Genomic DNA, 16,078 nt, shown 5'->3' with positions numbered 1-16,078 from the left:
ACAAGGGTAACAGGGTAAAATTCCTGAATGATGCTTGGATCCCTAACCAGCCAGCTATTAGGGATATGGCAGAAGGTCCCCTTACCCCAAACGACATATCTGTCAAAGTAGACACTGTCTACAACTCAGGGAACTGGGACCTCTCTTCCATCTCCACGGATCTGCCTACAAGTATCTCTAACATGATCAATTCTGTCTTCATTCCTCTCAACCCTATCAAAGAAGACAAGCTAATATGGGGATTGACTCCTAGTGGGTCCTTCACCAGCAGCTCTGCCTACACTTTCCTTAGAAAAAGAAAGAAGGACTTTGGAAATGAGGAGGAAGGGACTTTTAATTGGATCTGGAAATTACAAGCTCCTAACAAAGTCAAGAACTTCATCTGGCTTCTTGCCCAAAATAGGTTACCTACAGGAGCCCACGTTTACAGAATTGGGGATAACTGTAACCCACAATGCTGTTTCTGCCAAAGCATTGAAGAAACAAGTGATCGCATCTTCTTTGAATGCATAAATGCAACTCAATTCTGGGAGGAGTTGCTATCCAAGGCTTCTAGCGAGAGTAGGCAACAGAATCTTATTTTCTCATCTCAACAATGGCCATTTACTTGGAATAAACTTAGAAACACACCCTTTAATGAAAATATTCCTTGGGAAAACATATTTTTCTTCTGTTTCTGGGACATCTGGCTATGAAGGAATCACAACCTTTTCAACAACAAAAAAGATAGAATTAGTACCACCAACATCATCTCTAAAGCAACTGAACACTTTGTAATGGTGAAAAATGTCACCATCAAGAAGCCTTTCCAAATCAATTGGAAATGGGAGCCCCCAAGGAGAGGGTACTATAAGCTGAATACAGATGGGGCAGCTAGGGGTAACCCAGGCATAGGAGGAATAGGTGGAGTATTCAGGAACCATAACGGGGATTGGATATGGAGAATATACCACATACAACCAATACCATGGCCGAACTGAGAGCTATCCTAAAAGGGCTGCAGCTAGCCAAGCAGAATGGATGGATCCCCTTGGACTTCAACAAAGACTCGGCAGAAATAATCCAAATGCTACTCACAGGTAACTTAACATATGATCCCATGATTTGTGAAAGCAGGTTGTTAATACAAAGGATGGACAGGGCCGTGGCGAGGCACACGTACATGGAGCAGAATAGGGTGGCAGATGCTATGGCAAAAGAGGCAGCAAAGCTAAGTTTTTTTGGGAAGATCCAGCTTACTAGCAGTTCCTCCGATGTTTGCAAACGATGTATTTTGGGCAGACATCCTAGGAACTGAAGTTATTAGAAAATTTTGGCATGTAATATTGATACAGTATCTCGAAACATCGCACTAATGGGGGAATTACAATACGCCGGCACTGACAGTTCTTTGTAATGTATTTCCTAGTTTGGTAGTTATATATATAATTATCCTTTGTTAACCCAAAAAAAAATGTTTCTAGAGAGTAATTCTACCAAGTTCTTCTTAAATTTTACCTCTTAATTATTTTTAGTTTCTAGAAAAAGTCCTTTGAGTCGGGATATTTACACAAATAGCCGGTCATATTTAATATTTTTTTAGCCATATACATAAATTATATATTTGTCATGCATAATGATACACATAAGGGTCGTTTTGTTGGAAAGATGTTATCCCAGAATTAGTTATTCCGGGATTAGTTATTCCACTTTTTCATGGGGATAAAAAAATACTACAATCCCGGAATAATTAATCCCAAGATTAATTATATCGCAATTTTCTCCCAACCTAACATGAAATAAAATTTTCTTGTCCTTGTTCCTCATGCCAAACGAGCATAGTACATAAATTATGCATGTATTATATTTCTATCGGCTATTTTTACTATAAGCAATTGGGTAGGCGGATTGGGTTAATTCTTTTTATTTTTCTTCTTCTGTCATAGGAAGCTTATTTCTGAAAATAGCTGAGAGGCCAATAATGACTCACATAATTACATTCCCGCTCACCTATAGTATACCTGTGACTTTGTGACTCCACTTTGCACTTATGCTCTTACTGGAGTACTATATACTATACTATACTGTGACCCAACCACACCACTCATTTCACTTTCCTCTCTTCCTCCAAAATCTCCCATTCTTTTTTCTTTTCCATTTTCAAAACACCCTTCTCCTAATTTTAACTCTTTTCTTGACAGTTCAAGAACCATACTCAAAAGTGTAAATCCTAAACACTCTCTGCTGAAAGATCAAGAACCAACCTCAAAGTTACAAACTTTCTACATTTTACTCAAAATTGTGAGAATATAGCACAAAAAAGGAAAAATATGTCTGCTACTGTTAGAGGGGTTCTCTTCCCCTTTATATTTCTTGTGTTACTTATAAGTTTTCTTGGTGCCCCAGTTTCCCAAGTGAGTTTTTTCCTCTCTTAATATAGTTTCTTGTTTTTTGATAGATCCCATCAAAGTTCTTAGTATAAAGATTGAATTTTTATGGAGTTTTGAGCTGTATTGGCTTTTGTAGGAAAAAGGGGTCAATTATTTTGGTATCAAGATTGAATTTTGATGGAGTATTTAGCTATATTATGCTTCCGTAGGCAAAATGGTCAAACTTTTTGTTGGTATGAAGTTTGAATTCGATGGAGTTTTGAGCTGTAATTGCTTTTGCAGGCAAAAGGGTCAATTTTTATGGTATAGATATTGAACTTTTATGGAGTATTGAGCTATATTTTGCATTTGTAGACAGAAGGGTCAATCTTTTTGGTATAAAGATTGAATTTTTATGGAATATTGAGCTATATTTTCTTTTGTAGGCAAAAGGGTAAAAAAATATTTGGCATAAAGATTGATTTTCTTTGGAATTTTGAGCTTGTTTGCTTGTGTAGGCAAAAGGGTCAATTTTATTGGTATAAAGATTGAATTTTTATGGAGTTTTGAGCTATATTTTGCTATTGTAGGCAAGAGGGTCAAATATTTTTTTTTTGGTACAAAGATTGAATTTGTATGGAGTTTTCAGCTGTAATTGCTTATGTAGTTAAAAGGGTCAATTTTCTTGGTGTAAAGATTGAACTTCTTATGGAGTTTTGAGCTATATTTTGCTATTGTAGGTAAAAGGGTCAGAAGAAATGGTGCCACTAATTGAGCTAGGAAAAGCAGAGAAGATGATGATAATGCTTAATAACACAAGGAGAAAGCTTGGGAGTTTTCAGATTTGTGCACTTTGCACTTGCTGTGGTGGGGCCAAAGCAGTATGCTTGCCTACTCCTTGTTGCTATGCTATCAATTGCAACATACCAAACAGGCCTTTTGGTTACTGTTCTTTCACTCCTAAAACCTGTAATTGCTTTGGATGTCATTACTAATTCCACAAGAAATCATAAAAGTATCTCTCTTTCTATAAAAGGAAAGAAAATTAAGTTAAGTTAGATCTTTTTTTTTTTGGTCTTTGATTTGTGTTTATGTGAGTCTGAAAGGGGAGAGGAATATCTGTTCTTAGATTTTGATTTGTTTATAATTGTTTGGAGGACAGCTATTTCCAGGTAATCTTTTGCTACTTTATATTGGGATTTGTGCCCTTGAATTAGTGTTAGATTTTACTCTTTTTCAGTAATGAAAAAATGTGATTCTTTTTCTTAAGTAGCAAAAAATTTGGATGAAGTAGTACTAGATTCAGAGTGAAGTATAATACATATATACATTGATTGAGTGTTTCTCTCTCTCTCTTAATGAAGTTTAGTGGATTTGTTTATTACTCCATATTGTTAGTATATTTTATTGATGTTGATAGTCTTTGTCATTATAAAATATTGTTAGCTTAGTGAGGATGTATACTGAGATATTCATTACTGTCATTAAGTTATGTCTATTGTATGAATGTTTTGGTCATTAATTAATCTTTTACTGTACCACTGGGGTTATTTAGCAATTGGATTTAAATGTATGGGTATTTTTATAAAGGGGTAGCCCGGTGCATTAAGCTCTCGCTATACGCGGGGTCCAGGAAAGGGTCAGACCACAAGGGTCTATTGTACACAAACTTACCCTATATTTCTGCAAGAGGTGGTTTTCACGGCTCGAACCCGTGACCTCCTGGTCATATTGCAGCAACTTTACTGATTATGCCAAGGCTCCCTTTCAAATGTATGGATATTTTTATAAAGGGGCATCCCGGTACACCAAGTTCCCGCTATGTGAGGAGTCCGAGGAAGGGTCGGACCACAAGGATCTATTGTACACAGCCTTACCCTATATTTTTGCAATAGGCTATTTCCACGGCTCGAGCCCATGACCTTCTGGTCACATGGCAACAACTTTACTAATTACGTCTATAATAATGGGAAAGTGATAGTGTAAACATTGAACCTAAGATTGAATTTCCCTATTTTCTAGAGTGTAGGACCTAAGGTGACAATAGTAGAGTTTGTTGTTTATTGTTGATGTTGAAAGGGTCTTCATGTGATATTGGTTCATTATTGGATAAATGATGCAGCCCCCACAAGTCCCTATATGTATAAGGAAAACAAGGGAAAGATTGGGATAGAGCTATCACTTGCCCTAAGCAATAAAGAAATTAGATGGGCTTTTATGAAGAAAATGAATAGGGTTGTTGTCAATGTTGACAAACTTAACACTTATGGTGGGTGGAAGTTGAGTAGGGTAGTTAATCTCAGCTACCATAATAATGCACTGGATTTTAATTGTAGAGTAGTAGATACTATGTTCCAAACTTTCTCATTTCCATTTTCCATTTCATATGTTTTGATTATAGTCTCACCATTTATTTCTGCTTTATGTGATACGTATAGACGATAACAATTAGTTGGAATTAAGTTTTAGTCATGTTAGTATATTTACTTTAGGTCTTATGTTTTTCCAGTAATCTTTTAGCCCTGTTAGAGATTTATATGCCATTTGAAAGTATAGAGAATTTTAGTATCTTCAATATTAATAAAAAAAGCAGCCCGGTACACAAGACATCCCGCATTTACGTAGGGTCCGGGGAAGGGCCGCACCCTAAGGGGTAGGGTTGTTCATTCGGATCGGTGATCCGAAATCCGAACCGATCAATTCAATTTCGGATTTCGGATCGGATTCAGATTGGTATATTTTAATCCGATCCGATCCGAAATTCGAAATTATTAGGCAATGTATAAATACTACACTTTAATTTCGGATTGTCAGTACTTCCTTTACATCTTCCTCCAAGTTATTACCTTTACAATTGCTAGATTTAGCTATATTGGTACCATAGTACTCATATAATTGTATAAACATGAATTTTTCTTAATGTATTGCCTCTTTTACAAAGAAAATATACATATTAGTTTGCAACTTTGAGGCATAATAATACGATCCGAAATCAGATCCGATCCAAACTTTAAAATCCGATCCGATCCGATCCGATATAATTCGGATCGGATTCGGATTGCATTTTCTAAAATCCGAAATCCGAAATCCGAATCCGATCCGTGCACAGCCCTACTAAGGGGTGTGATATAGACAACCTACCCTGATGCAAGCATTAGTAGTTGCTTCCACGGTTCGGACCCGTAACCTATAGTTCACACAGAGACAATTTTAACATCGTTCCAAGGCTTCCTTCTTCAATATTACTCTTATATAATATTAAATTGTGATGAGCTTAAATGAATAACATGGTCAATAAGAATTTATAAAGTCGATTCTAACTTGTTTGGGATTGAGACGCAATAATTGTTGTTGCTGCCTATCAAGGTATAGGCAAATGAGAAGAAGTTGCTTTCACATTTTTTTGTCTCTGCCGAGGATTGAACCTATCTCTACCTTATCAAGGTGGGGGGTCAGGTCTGCGTACCTCCTACCCTTTCCAAACCTCACTTGTAGGATTATATTGGATTTATTATTGTTGTTGTTGTCGAGGAGTGAACCTTAATCTTGTGCGATATCTCATATCCGCTTCATTGACTAGTAGGCCATAAGTGACACTTGGATGGTCTCTTTTTTTAGTTTGTTAACACAACTATGCAACTTGTGGGTGAATGAGAATGTGAATGGGTGTTAACCAACCAAATCTGAATCTGCTGTTTTGAGACTATTTGACACTAGAAATATAGTGTGTAGGGAATCTAATTGACCTTGAGTTTGAGATAAACTTAGTTGATCAACCCATGTGACATGTTCTGCCTTGGGACAAGATGAGAAGATTTGCAGCCTCCCTTTATATAATTGAATTGTTTTGAAGAAGTGGCTGCTTGTTGCTTATAATGTATTCTCTCAGTACCTTCTTGGTACTTTTTTAATAAAATCTTTACCTTATCATCCCAAAAAAAAAAAAAAAATGCGCCGTGTTTTTACATTTCAATAATTTAATTTTAGTAGTTAAAACTCAAAGTTGCTGCCATGTAATCAAGAGGTCACGGGTTCGAGCCGTGAAAACAACCTCTTGCAGAAATACAGGGTAAGACAACGTACAATAGGCCCTTGGGGTCCGGGGAATCTCGCGCATTACGAGAGCTTAGTACACTAGGCTGTCCTTTAATAGTTAAAACTCGAAGACACGTTTTGCATTCGATGAGTTGGTGTAAACAATGGGCGCGGTTCAATTTTTGTCGTCTTTTTATTCTCAAACCAAAAAAAAAAAAAAAAATTAAGCAAGAGAAATTATGGACCTCTTGCTTAGAAATTCCAACGAGGGAGTAAGAATTTCTAAAGATTTTGAGGCCATTACATTGGAAGATAGGGCAATAAATGATATAAATCGAATCTTACCAACAGGATAAAAAGATCAATGGGTTACACAAAAATGTACACTGCTAAAATACTAGACTATGAGTTGAGGTTAAAAATAAAATATATTTCCAAATTAGAGCAAGCAAATGGCAAAAAGATAAAAAAAAAAAAGGGAGGACCATATGTGTGTTTTGGATTAAAGAGAAAAGAAGTCAAAGATACATGTGCTTCTCTGTTTGAAATTTTGGTGCTCTTTCCTTTTAAATTTCAATAATTCTAACATCTAAAAGGCTATTGGATTTAAATAGCATGTGTCCAAAATTAAAGAAAATATTAACTTGCTAAACATCTTTAAAAAAAGGTAAAGGATACAAAAAAGAATGGAAAAAAGACACTGTATAGCTGCCGTAAAAATAATAGCCGAAAAAATGTATAAAATTTGTAAATAGTTTCTAGCGCGGGCTAAAAGTGATAATACCCCAAAAAGAATGTGAATATATATAAAGAATCTCAATATATTGAGTATACAGTCCCACCTCTCTATAACAACATTTTTATATTACAGTCATTCACTATAAAGCCAAGTTTTTCTCGGAACCGATTTTTATGTAATGTTATAGTATATGTTCTCTATAATAGCACTTCACTATAATAGCAAAAAAATATCGGAACAAACAAATCTGTAGAAAGGATTGAATGTATTGTAAAAAAATGTATAACTCTAATTCCTACCGAGTCTGTCTGGCATCTGTTGTAAGAGTACATATTTGAAGCTCAGATTACTTAACTATACAGATTATTACTTCCAAGTCTTAAATATAGCACATTAATCTATCAAATTGCAACTTTACACACAAAAAAACTTGATAAAACTGTACATTCTGGTTTTCTAAATTCAAATTCTTCGATTCTCCACAAATTTGATGTCCTCTTCCTTGTGTTAAGGCGATAATTTTGGCGTTGATCATGCTCTAGTGAGGCAGTTTGACTTGCAACTTTGCCTATCTCCGTTTCTCGCATCTGCAGCTTCCTGGCCTCATGTCATCTCATTTTATACAAGAACCTGATGCACTGAAAGAGCAATGCTTTACTTCACTGACTCCGGATAAGGATCCGTCCAACACTTGTCCTCCTCGACTGCCTGTTTCCATCGTCGTTTGAATATCTTATACTCATTGTACGATTGTCTTCTCACCTGAAGTTCACATACATAATTGGAGTCAAAATGTCATCGCATTGAATGCTGCATTCGTATTGACTCCTTATTTCAATTCAGACTCTGTATAGCCGATCCCAACTGACTTAGATTGAGGCGCAGTTGTGTTTCATTTCAGACTTTTTTTCAATCTTGATACTACTTATTTAGTTTTACGGATACCATATGATTATGCAATCTTTATCAGTCAACAAGCAAAAAAATTCCTTGTTGTGATCATAATGTCACTATGATTAAAAGTCAAATTCAAAGTCAGCTCGCGGTAATTGTAATGTTCATAATATAAGTGCACCAGAAGCTTACTTCAACTCTGAAATTGAGAGTGCTGGCTTGAGATGGTGCCTGCATGAATGAAAACAATATTTAGCTTTGATGTTAAATAAAAGACGCGCCAAAACTCATAACTAAACACATCTAATCTGGTGGACACGATCGGTTAGCTATGGACTCTTATAATATCCACATCTTCACTGGATAAAGTAATGTAGAACATACTTGTTTTCCAAGGCTTGTGATGTTTTCTCCACCCACTGTCAAATTCTTCTGCATAATTGACATTAACGCTAATAAGTTAGAAATTGAAGTGGAATAGCAGTATGATCTAAACATATCAAAAATCCCACAGAATGCATAAATCTCAGGAGAAATTAATTGTTTCACAAATAAGAAAAGAAGTCGTGAAGTACTACTAAAACTTCATATTCTGAAAAGAGTTTTGCTGCTAATAATATAGCATCTGAAAATAGTGTTTGATGTTTCTTGCTTCTATCTGGAATGACTAAAATGACAACTTAAACTGTCTCCAGATGGAACTCAAATGCCTTCCAATAATGAGGGAAAGCCAGTGTGGAACTCTAAAACTATGATTTAACCATTTGACAGCAAAACAGAAAACCAAACAAGGAAATATCATGCTAAAGAAACAAGCATTTTCTTACATGTTTCTCTACTGGTAAAATGAACTCAAAACAGTCAGCTTGATGGAGTGAAAATAGTAAGTTCAACTGTCGATCAGGTATGAACATCAACCAAATGCGACAACTTCATTATTATTGCCTATACATTTTAGCAAGTCCGTTGCAGTTCTAAGTTCATTTCAATTATTTTATTGTGACACCCCAGGCGAATCCCACATCGACAAAACACGGGAGAGATGCTGGGTAGACCCTAGTGAGGACAAACCTCAACGAGGACGTTGAGTCCCTAGAGGTGGAGGGTGTATGTGACACCCCAGGCGAATCCCACATCGACAAAACACAGGAGAGATACTGGGTATATAAATTAAACAAGCCTTGGACCCTAGTAACGCATTTTAAAGCCGTGCGGGCCTAGGCCCAAAGCAGAAAATATCATTAGTGGGTTGGACGATGAAGTCAATGACCACAACGAATCATTTGTAACCCAAGACCAAGATGAAATACCTTCTTTTCAGGCTCTCCTAGTGTTGGAAGGCCATAATGAACAATGTATTCAGCATCGACAACCCCAATATTTTTAGTCCGGTCTCCCTATCACGAAAAAATGATCAATGAGCATCAGCAACTCATGTCTATAACATAAGCTAACTATCGCTTTAACAAAAGAAAAAAATAATTTCGCCAAATTCAAAAGTACCTGTGCACAGTAACCAAGCTGCATGTCCAAACCCCAAGCATGGATCAAGTCATTCTGTGAAAGAACATAAAAGGAATAAGAAGTAAAGGTTAATTATTTTGCTGCAGATTAAGATGCAGTTATGTCTGATGAACTGAACTAAACAGTGGTATGATCTAGCTTAATCAGATACAGCAGAGATAACTATATACCTCTTTGCCAAAAACCAAAATTTAACTGTAAAATATTCGATACTGCAGTTAAGTAATGCAACTACAGCATGTACATATCATTAATAGTGACCATACAGCATTTCTAAAAGGAAAAACCTGGATCATATACCACACGCAGCGCCAAGCAGCTTTCGAAAACACAGGAGCCATTACTTCTATCCACCTGCAATATCAGAAACTCGTTAGGGATGCAGAAGAGGAGATTATCGCCATAAAATTCCAACTTATGTTCCCTAAATATTTCCCATGAAGAGAACAAGATTTTAACGCGTGACTGGCATAATACAAAATTAAGTTACCCTGTACAAGGAGGAGCCGCACTGGTATAGTCACACTGAATGCCAGTATCGCCAGCCTTATAAGTCCTTCTGCAATGTAATGAGTTAAATCAATTAATTCCAACATCACAACATGATCTAGCCATTGTTAATCAAAGAGCTGCAAGAGACTACACGACATTGTATAAATGAAACTCCCTGTCAGATGAGCACGCAATACTAGACCATAAATTCATACATGTACTAGCATTAATAAGTAGAAAACTTAAGCCTTGTAGTACTATTCATTTACTACTATGTACTACTAAAATCTAGAGATATGAAAGAACATACTAAGACACAGAATTGTCAATAAAAACCTGTGCACTCTTGATCTCCTCCCACGCGCAGTAATCTGATGATGCACCTCTGACTTTCCAATATCTAGTGCTGGTTGCGAAATCTCAAGACCTTCATCTCTCACAATAGATATATATCTACATGGATGATACAATTCAGGTTTAGTAAATCCAGTATATTTCATTGGAATGCTTTCTATTTCTTTTAGTTGTTTCTGAACATAAAAAAGGGCAGCACGGTGCACAAAGCATCCCGCATTCACGCAGGGTCAGGGGAAGGGCCGCACCCAAGTGGTGTGATGTAGACATCCTGCCCTAATGTAAGTATTTGTGGCTGCTTCACGGCTTAAACCTATGACCTATAGGTCACACGGAGACAACTTTACCGTTGCTCCAACGCTCCCCTTCTTGTTTCAGAACATGCATAAAACTAAATGCATATATGCAATCTAACAGTACTCCATCTTCTGTATTCTAAGTAGAGTATACACTAACTTTCACATACCGTTTCGGGTTGAAATTTTCAACTCCAAGGTCTTCATCCCAGAGGAAGATATAACTGTACTCATCAACTATATCTGGATGTAGGAATCTTTTTGCAAACCACCTGCCATTTTCATAACAACCGGAAAATGTCAAGAGAGTTTGGTGCAAGCAGAAGATGTTCTATACTAACGCAACTGCATAAGAAAATACGCCTCTGTGCTTGTGTCCCTCAATTTGAGATGCAAATCAAAATATGAAAAGATTAACTGTATAAATATCTCGAAGAATGTAAAGAGGCTTAGTATGGTATAATTAAGAATTACAAGTAAAAAATTCAAAAACAAAATAATGCAGAAGCTAAGGGTCTGAAAACTGTACCATTTTGTTTGGTTCAAAGCTGAGATGTGTATTACACTATCACTCCATTTAAAACTCCTCCATCCATCGACAATACCATCGTAGTGAAAAAGCATCACCACAAAATCACTTGACAGAAACTGCCAACTGATTCAATGAGCAAATTCACAGTAACTGTATATCATAAACTATCGAACTTATTTAAAAACTCACCTTTTGTACCATCTCGTTTACTGTTTCCTTTTGCTTTATCCCAACAGCTGCAGCAAACAAATACTTTGAAGGCTCCTTTTTCTGCTAAACCACAATAAGAGGTAAAAAAAATGTAAGTGACTGTTTACACTGCTGAAAATCTATACCACGAAAATGTCATATTATATTCTTGCGTTACTTAAATATCGATCTCCTCATCAATTCATAAACAAGATCAGCAGCAGAAGTAATAATGATAATCAACATGTCCATGTTGTTCCTATACCAGTAATATTAGTGTTAGTTTTGTATTCTGTTATTGTTAGATTTCTATTATTACATGTTGTTCCTTTCGCTTTGTTTTCTTATTGTCTTGTTGTTACTGCTTTCTTTTCATCTTTCCTTGAGCCGAGGGTGCATCGAAAACAGCCTCTCTACCTTCAAGGTAGGGGTAAGGTCTGCGTACACACTACTCTCCAGACCCCACTTGTAAGATTATACTGGGTTTGTTGTTGTTGTTGTAACATGTTCATCAAGCAAGACCTACAGTTGAAATTTGAAGAGAAAACGGAACATTTTGCCTTAAACTTGACTGGTTAAAGAGATTTGAATTCTAAAAACTTGTCAAAGTTATACAAACTAATATTACTAGTAGAGTGATGTCAAATCTTGTTGGACATGGAAAGAATATCATACAAATTGGAGCGAATGGAGTATCTTACATTGTGAAAGATATAAGAATTCATTTTCAACAGAAAAATTCAATTCTACATCTAAAACTTATGAGGAACATGGCGAAGATAGATATGAAATTAACCTCTGGATAACCCCATAAGGGCCGTCTTTCCAAGTTAGAAGCCCTAGCAATAATACCTTCAGGTAATGTCTCACTTCCATTAGGCCTGCATTGATTCTAAAACGAATGACAAAAATTATTTATGCGAAGAATAAGAACGATATCAAGGTACTTAGAAACCCCTGATTAAAGTCAGTTCATTTGTATGGAACTATAAACAGATACTAAATGCCGAGGAAGATAGTTGATAACGTTTAAATGCTAAAAAGAACAAACCTCACATGAGCTTCGCACTTTCTCCAGCTTCCATTGCAAACTTTTCTGCACAATAGAGTTCTTATGGTTATCCGTTCCCATAGTGCATCACTTGCGCAACAAATTTACCAAAATATGAATAGTACCAAGTTCCTCTTTTGCGAATAAGTCAGAGACACTATGAAAATAAAAAAGCCTATAATCGGTTAAGACTGCAGCACTAACAGTATGATCACAATATTAAGTGTGTAAGCTAGAGCAAAGCCTGTGCAATAAATAAAAAGAGTATCGCCTTTATCAGATTAAGCTTTTAGATGAGATGGCCACATATTTCGACATAAACTACAGGAAAGGTCAAGAGAATAAGACAGAAAACTCTTTGTGATTTAAATCTCTTAGTAGCTAGGAAAAGAAGAATGCACCTCTTTATGATCTGCTACAAAGTCGCTTCCTAACAATAGAATCAGACACAATACGGAAACTGTAGGAAAAAGGGCACAGAAACATGACCTCTTGATTTTTGAATCTTTCAGTAGTGACACCTGAAATTACCAAAAAAGAATCTCATCAGCACATTGAACTGGACATTGCAAACAACAAGCTTCTTGTTTACTAGAATTTTCAGAAAAAAGGACTACAGTTTTGTAGGACTAAAATTCAAGGTGTTAATTCAGGGTGGCTGCCAATACCAACTGATTTGGGATTGAGGTTTGGTTGATTGATCGGAAAGTGTGGCAATTCCAAGGTGTCTATAGTGAATTCCTTTAAAAGACACTATAAAAAAAAAAATGCAGTCCGGTGTGCGAATCATCCCGGCCTACCCTGACGCAAGCGCCAGTTACTGATTCCACGACTCGAACCCGTGATCTATAGGTCACACGGAGACAACTTTACTGTTGCTCCAATGCTCCACTTTCAGAAGACACTATAATGATACGAAAATCAACAACAACAACAACAAACCCATTGTATATGCAGACCTTACCCCTACCTTTAAAAAGGCAGGGAGTCTATTTTCGATAGACCCTCGACTCACGGAATGATACTAAAAAACACAATAACTAGACTCCCCACAACTAATTGCCCATATAAATGTCTTGTATTGCTATAAGATCAAATCTTTTTCCCTTATAAAAAAAAAAGAAAAAAAGAACTCTTTTTTGTATGACTAAAACTCTCCAAAATCCTAACAATAATCCCCCGTTTATGATAAAAGCCTACTTATAGAAAATCAGAACATCATATACAACAATTGGCCATCTATCATGCTTTACACAATAACTACAAAAATTGGCGAATGAAGTATATAACCTAAGGGTTCAACTCAATCCAGCATTTTCGACACAAAATGTCAATATACATACATATATATATATATATATATATATATATATATATGTGAAAAATGCTAAATTTTCGACAAACATTGAATTCTCAATCATTTATCTGAAATGTACAAAAATTCAGTGTTAGGAACCTAAAGGTTGAATCCGTTAAATTTAAAACCTGATTACACAAACAACACTGCATGAACTTGACCATTAATGAATGCTAAACATGCAGTAATATATACGTAGAAAGATATGTTACATAGGTATAGAAACCAAAGAACATATAAAAGTAAAAAACTTACAAAGCCTGAGGGCTTCATGTTCCTTCAAATTGCAAATGATACTAATAAAATAAGAAATGACAAATACTAATCAACTGCGATAAAGGGCTTTTCTGTTTCTTCAGAAACACAAGAATCAAGACCTTTCTATATTTGAGAAGAAATAGAAGATTTCCTACTTTTTCCTTTCTTCTTTTGGTTAATATATTGCATATAGAAAATGTTGAAGAAAGAAGAATTGATAATATTAATTATTTGATTGTAGATATGTAGTGGGTGACAGATGACAGAAAGAGAAAAACAGAGAGACAAGAAAAAGATGGAGATTGTTGTACGAGGGAGGAACTGAGTCAATGTCAATGACGCGAAGACTACGGCGACAAAAGGAAATTATATGGAAATTGTGGAAAACATTTCGCGGTTTCCAACTACCTATACCATGTCAAATAGTAAAATGGTCGTCCGGTACGAGGGATAAGGATAATAATTTCGGGATATAATTAGGGTATTTATTTCATGTTTGATTATAGGTGTATGTGATAATATAAAACAGATAAAATATCCGATCCAATTTATAATTAATACGGATAGAAAATGAGGTTAACTGAAGAATAATATGGATATCATATTATCCATGACTTCTTGAATATGATTACTTTTGGGACAATTCATAGTCTATCAAATTGGAGGACCTCCAATTTGAGTTTTTGCAAATGTAAAAGTTAAACTCATTGGGTTATCCTAAGTGGATAATATGGATCTTATCCATATTTTGACCAATTTTTAAGAAGTTCACTATCTAACTACTCACTTTTAATAGATAGTATGGATGGATAAGTATTTTTTTTTTTTATTTTGCCACCACTAGTCGTAAGTATTAGCTAATACCTCCTCCGGTCCACTTTAATTGTTTCTTTGGTTGTTTTCACAAATATTAAGAAATTCACCTTTTAATATTAATTATTAATGAAATTGCATGTTAACCTTTACTATCTCTTTAATTTATTCATCGGAAACATAACAAATACTCTAAGATTCTTTACTCAAATGATAATTTTGGAAAAGAAAATTTAATTCCTTATTGATATTTGAAAAAATCAAGTATTGTGGACCACATAAAAAAGGCAAAAAAAGTAGAAATGACACCAGTTAGCCACTCTAAGGGGCTTCTTAGTCAGTGCGTCCTGAGTTTTAGTTTTTTAGTTCAAAATTTCAGGACAAAAATGTCCTAAATTGTCCTGAAGTTAAGATTTTTAGTTTAAATTTTCAGGACAAAATAAGTACTGACTAATCTCTAAATAGCATCCTTGAGAATTGCTATTTGTACACTTGTCTCGCAAAAAAATCAATTAGAGTGAACCAGAAGGAGTACATGGATAAATTTTTGCATTTAAATAATAGAATTAACTATCTCATATAAAAGATGGAATTACTGATCTCATGAGATATCCTATCCCATGAATTTCCTGATTTATTCCACCATTGAGTTAAACGACTAATTATAAGGATTTAAATTATAGTGTCACAAATATTATTGTTTTCTTAATGATTTGTGCCGCGCCAATATGCGCGCACATTACCTGCTATTTTCAGCTTAACTCTGCCATCACTATTATTGTATTTTAACTTAATAAATTAGGTAATATATCTTTATTCAAGTTATTTATCTCATTTTTTAAGAACATTAATGATATGCAATTATCCTTGGAGACTTTATCTGTGCACAACATGTTTTTTTGGTTTCCTACCCTGTGTCCGGTACCCACATTGAGGCCCAACTAAATCCGGATTCGCGCCGGGAAGTCCCACATAAAGCACTCCCTAACAAAGACGACTCCAGGGGCTCGAACTCGAGACCTCTAGTTAAGGATAAAGGAGTACTTATCACTCCACCACAACCCTTGTTGCTGCACAACATGTTACTTATAAGGTAATATAATGCATGTAAATCTTCATAGTAAACATTAATCGGTTTTTAGGATCTATTAATTGGAGTTATCTTAAGAGTATATAAGTTTTATGCATCGACAATA

The 16,078-nt window shown here is 35.5% G+C and overlaps 2 protein-coding genes across 3 annotated transcripts; one reads left to right on the top strand and one right to left on the bottom strand.

Moving 5' to 3' along the window:
* The first annotated feature begins 2,017 nt into the window (after positions 1-2,017).
* Positions 2,018-3,732, top strand: LOC109215466. The gene is made up of 2 exons (XM_019379537.1): positions 2,018-2,393; positions 3,089-3,732. Exons 1-2 carry the CDS (start codon positions 2,310-2,312, stop codon positions 3,341-3,343), a joined length of 339 nt encoding a protein of 112 aa, XP_019235082.1. The 5' UTR covers positions 2,018-2,309; the 3' UTR covers positions 3,344-3,732.
* Positions 3,733-7,370: 3,638 nt separating this feature from the next.
* Positions 7,371-14,389, bottom strand: LOC109215468. 2 transcript variants are annotated; one of them, XM_019379539.1, is made up of 15 exons: positions 14,067-14,389; positions 12,856-12,975; positions 12,455-12,499; positions 12,200-12,295; positions 11,404-11,487; positions 11,212-11,330; positions 10,853-10,954; positions 10,369-10,485; positions 10,031-10,099; positions 9,828-9,894; positions 9,520-9,573; positions 9,327-9,413; positions 8,401-8,448; positions 8,209-8,247; positions 7,371-7,884 (listed from the first exon to the last, which is right to left on the bottom strand). In XM_019379539.1, exons 1-15 carry the CDS (start codon positions 14,082-14,084, stop codon positions 7,777-7,779), a joined length of 1,173 nt encoding a protein of 390 aa, XP_019235084.1. In that variant the 5' UTR covers positions 14,085-14,389; the 3' UTR covers positions 7,371-7,776. The 2 variants fall into 2 exon arrangements, with proteins under 2 accessions (XP_019235084.1, XP_019235085.1); XM_019379540.1 differs by having other exon boundaries at positions 11,404-11,484.
* Between the last annotated feature and the right edge of the window lie 1,689 nt (positions 14,390-16,078).

The sequence above is a fragment of the Nicotiana attenuata genome, unplaced genomic scaffold, assembly GCF_001879085.1.
Source record: "Nicotiana attenuata strain UT unplaced genomic scaffold, NIATTr2, whole genome shotgun sequence".
Taxonomy (NCBI): domain Eukaryota; kingdom Viridiplantae; phylum Streptophyta; class Magnoliopsida; order Solanales; family Solanaceae; genus Nicotiana; species Nicotiana attenuata.
This window is presented reverse-complemented; position numbering and strand designations above follow the sequence as displayed.

What these genes read in the sequence shown, in the direction of transcription:
- LOC109215466 (XM_019379537.1), top strand. Translation starts at nt 2,310, where the DNA reads ATGTCTGCTACTGTTAGAGGGGTTCTCTTCCCCTTTATATTTCTTGTG. An exon ending in TTGGTGCCCCAGTTTCCCAA is followed by an intron (nt 2,394 to 3,088) that starts GTGAGTTTTTTC and finishes TTGCTATTGTAG; the next exon opens with GTAAAAGGGTCAGAAGAAAT.
- LOC109215468 (XM_019379539.1), bottom strand. An exon ending in TAAACGAGATGGTACAAAAG is followed by an intron (nt 11,331 to 11,403) that starts GTGAGTTTTTAA and finishes ATCAGTTGGCAG; the next exon opens with TTTCTGTCAAGTGATTTTGT. An exon ending in GAAAATTTCAACCCGAAACG is followed by an intron (nt 10,486 to 10,852) that starts GTATGTGAAAGT and finishes TCATCCATGTAG; the next exon opens with ATATATATCTATTGTGAGAG.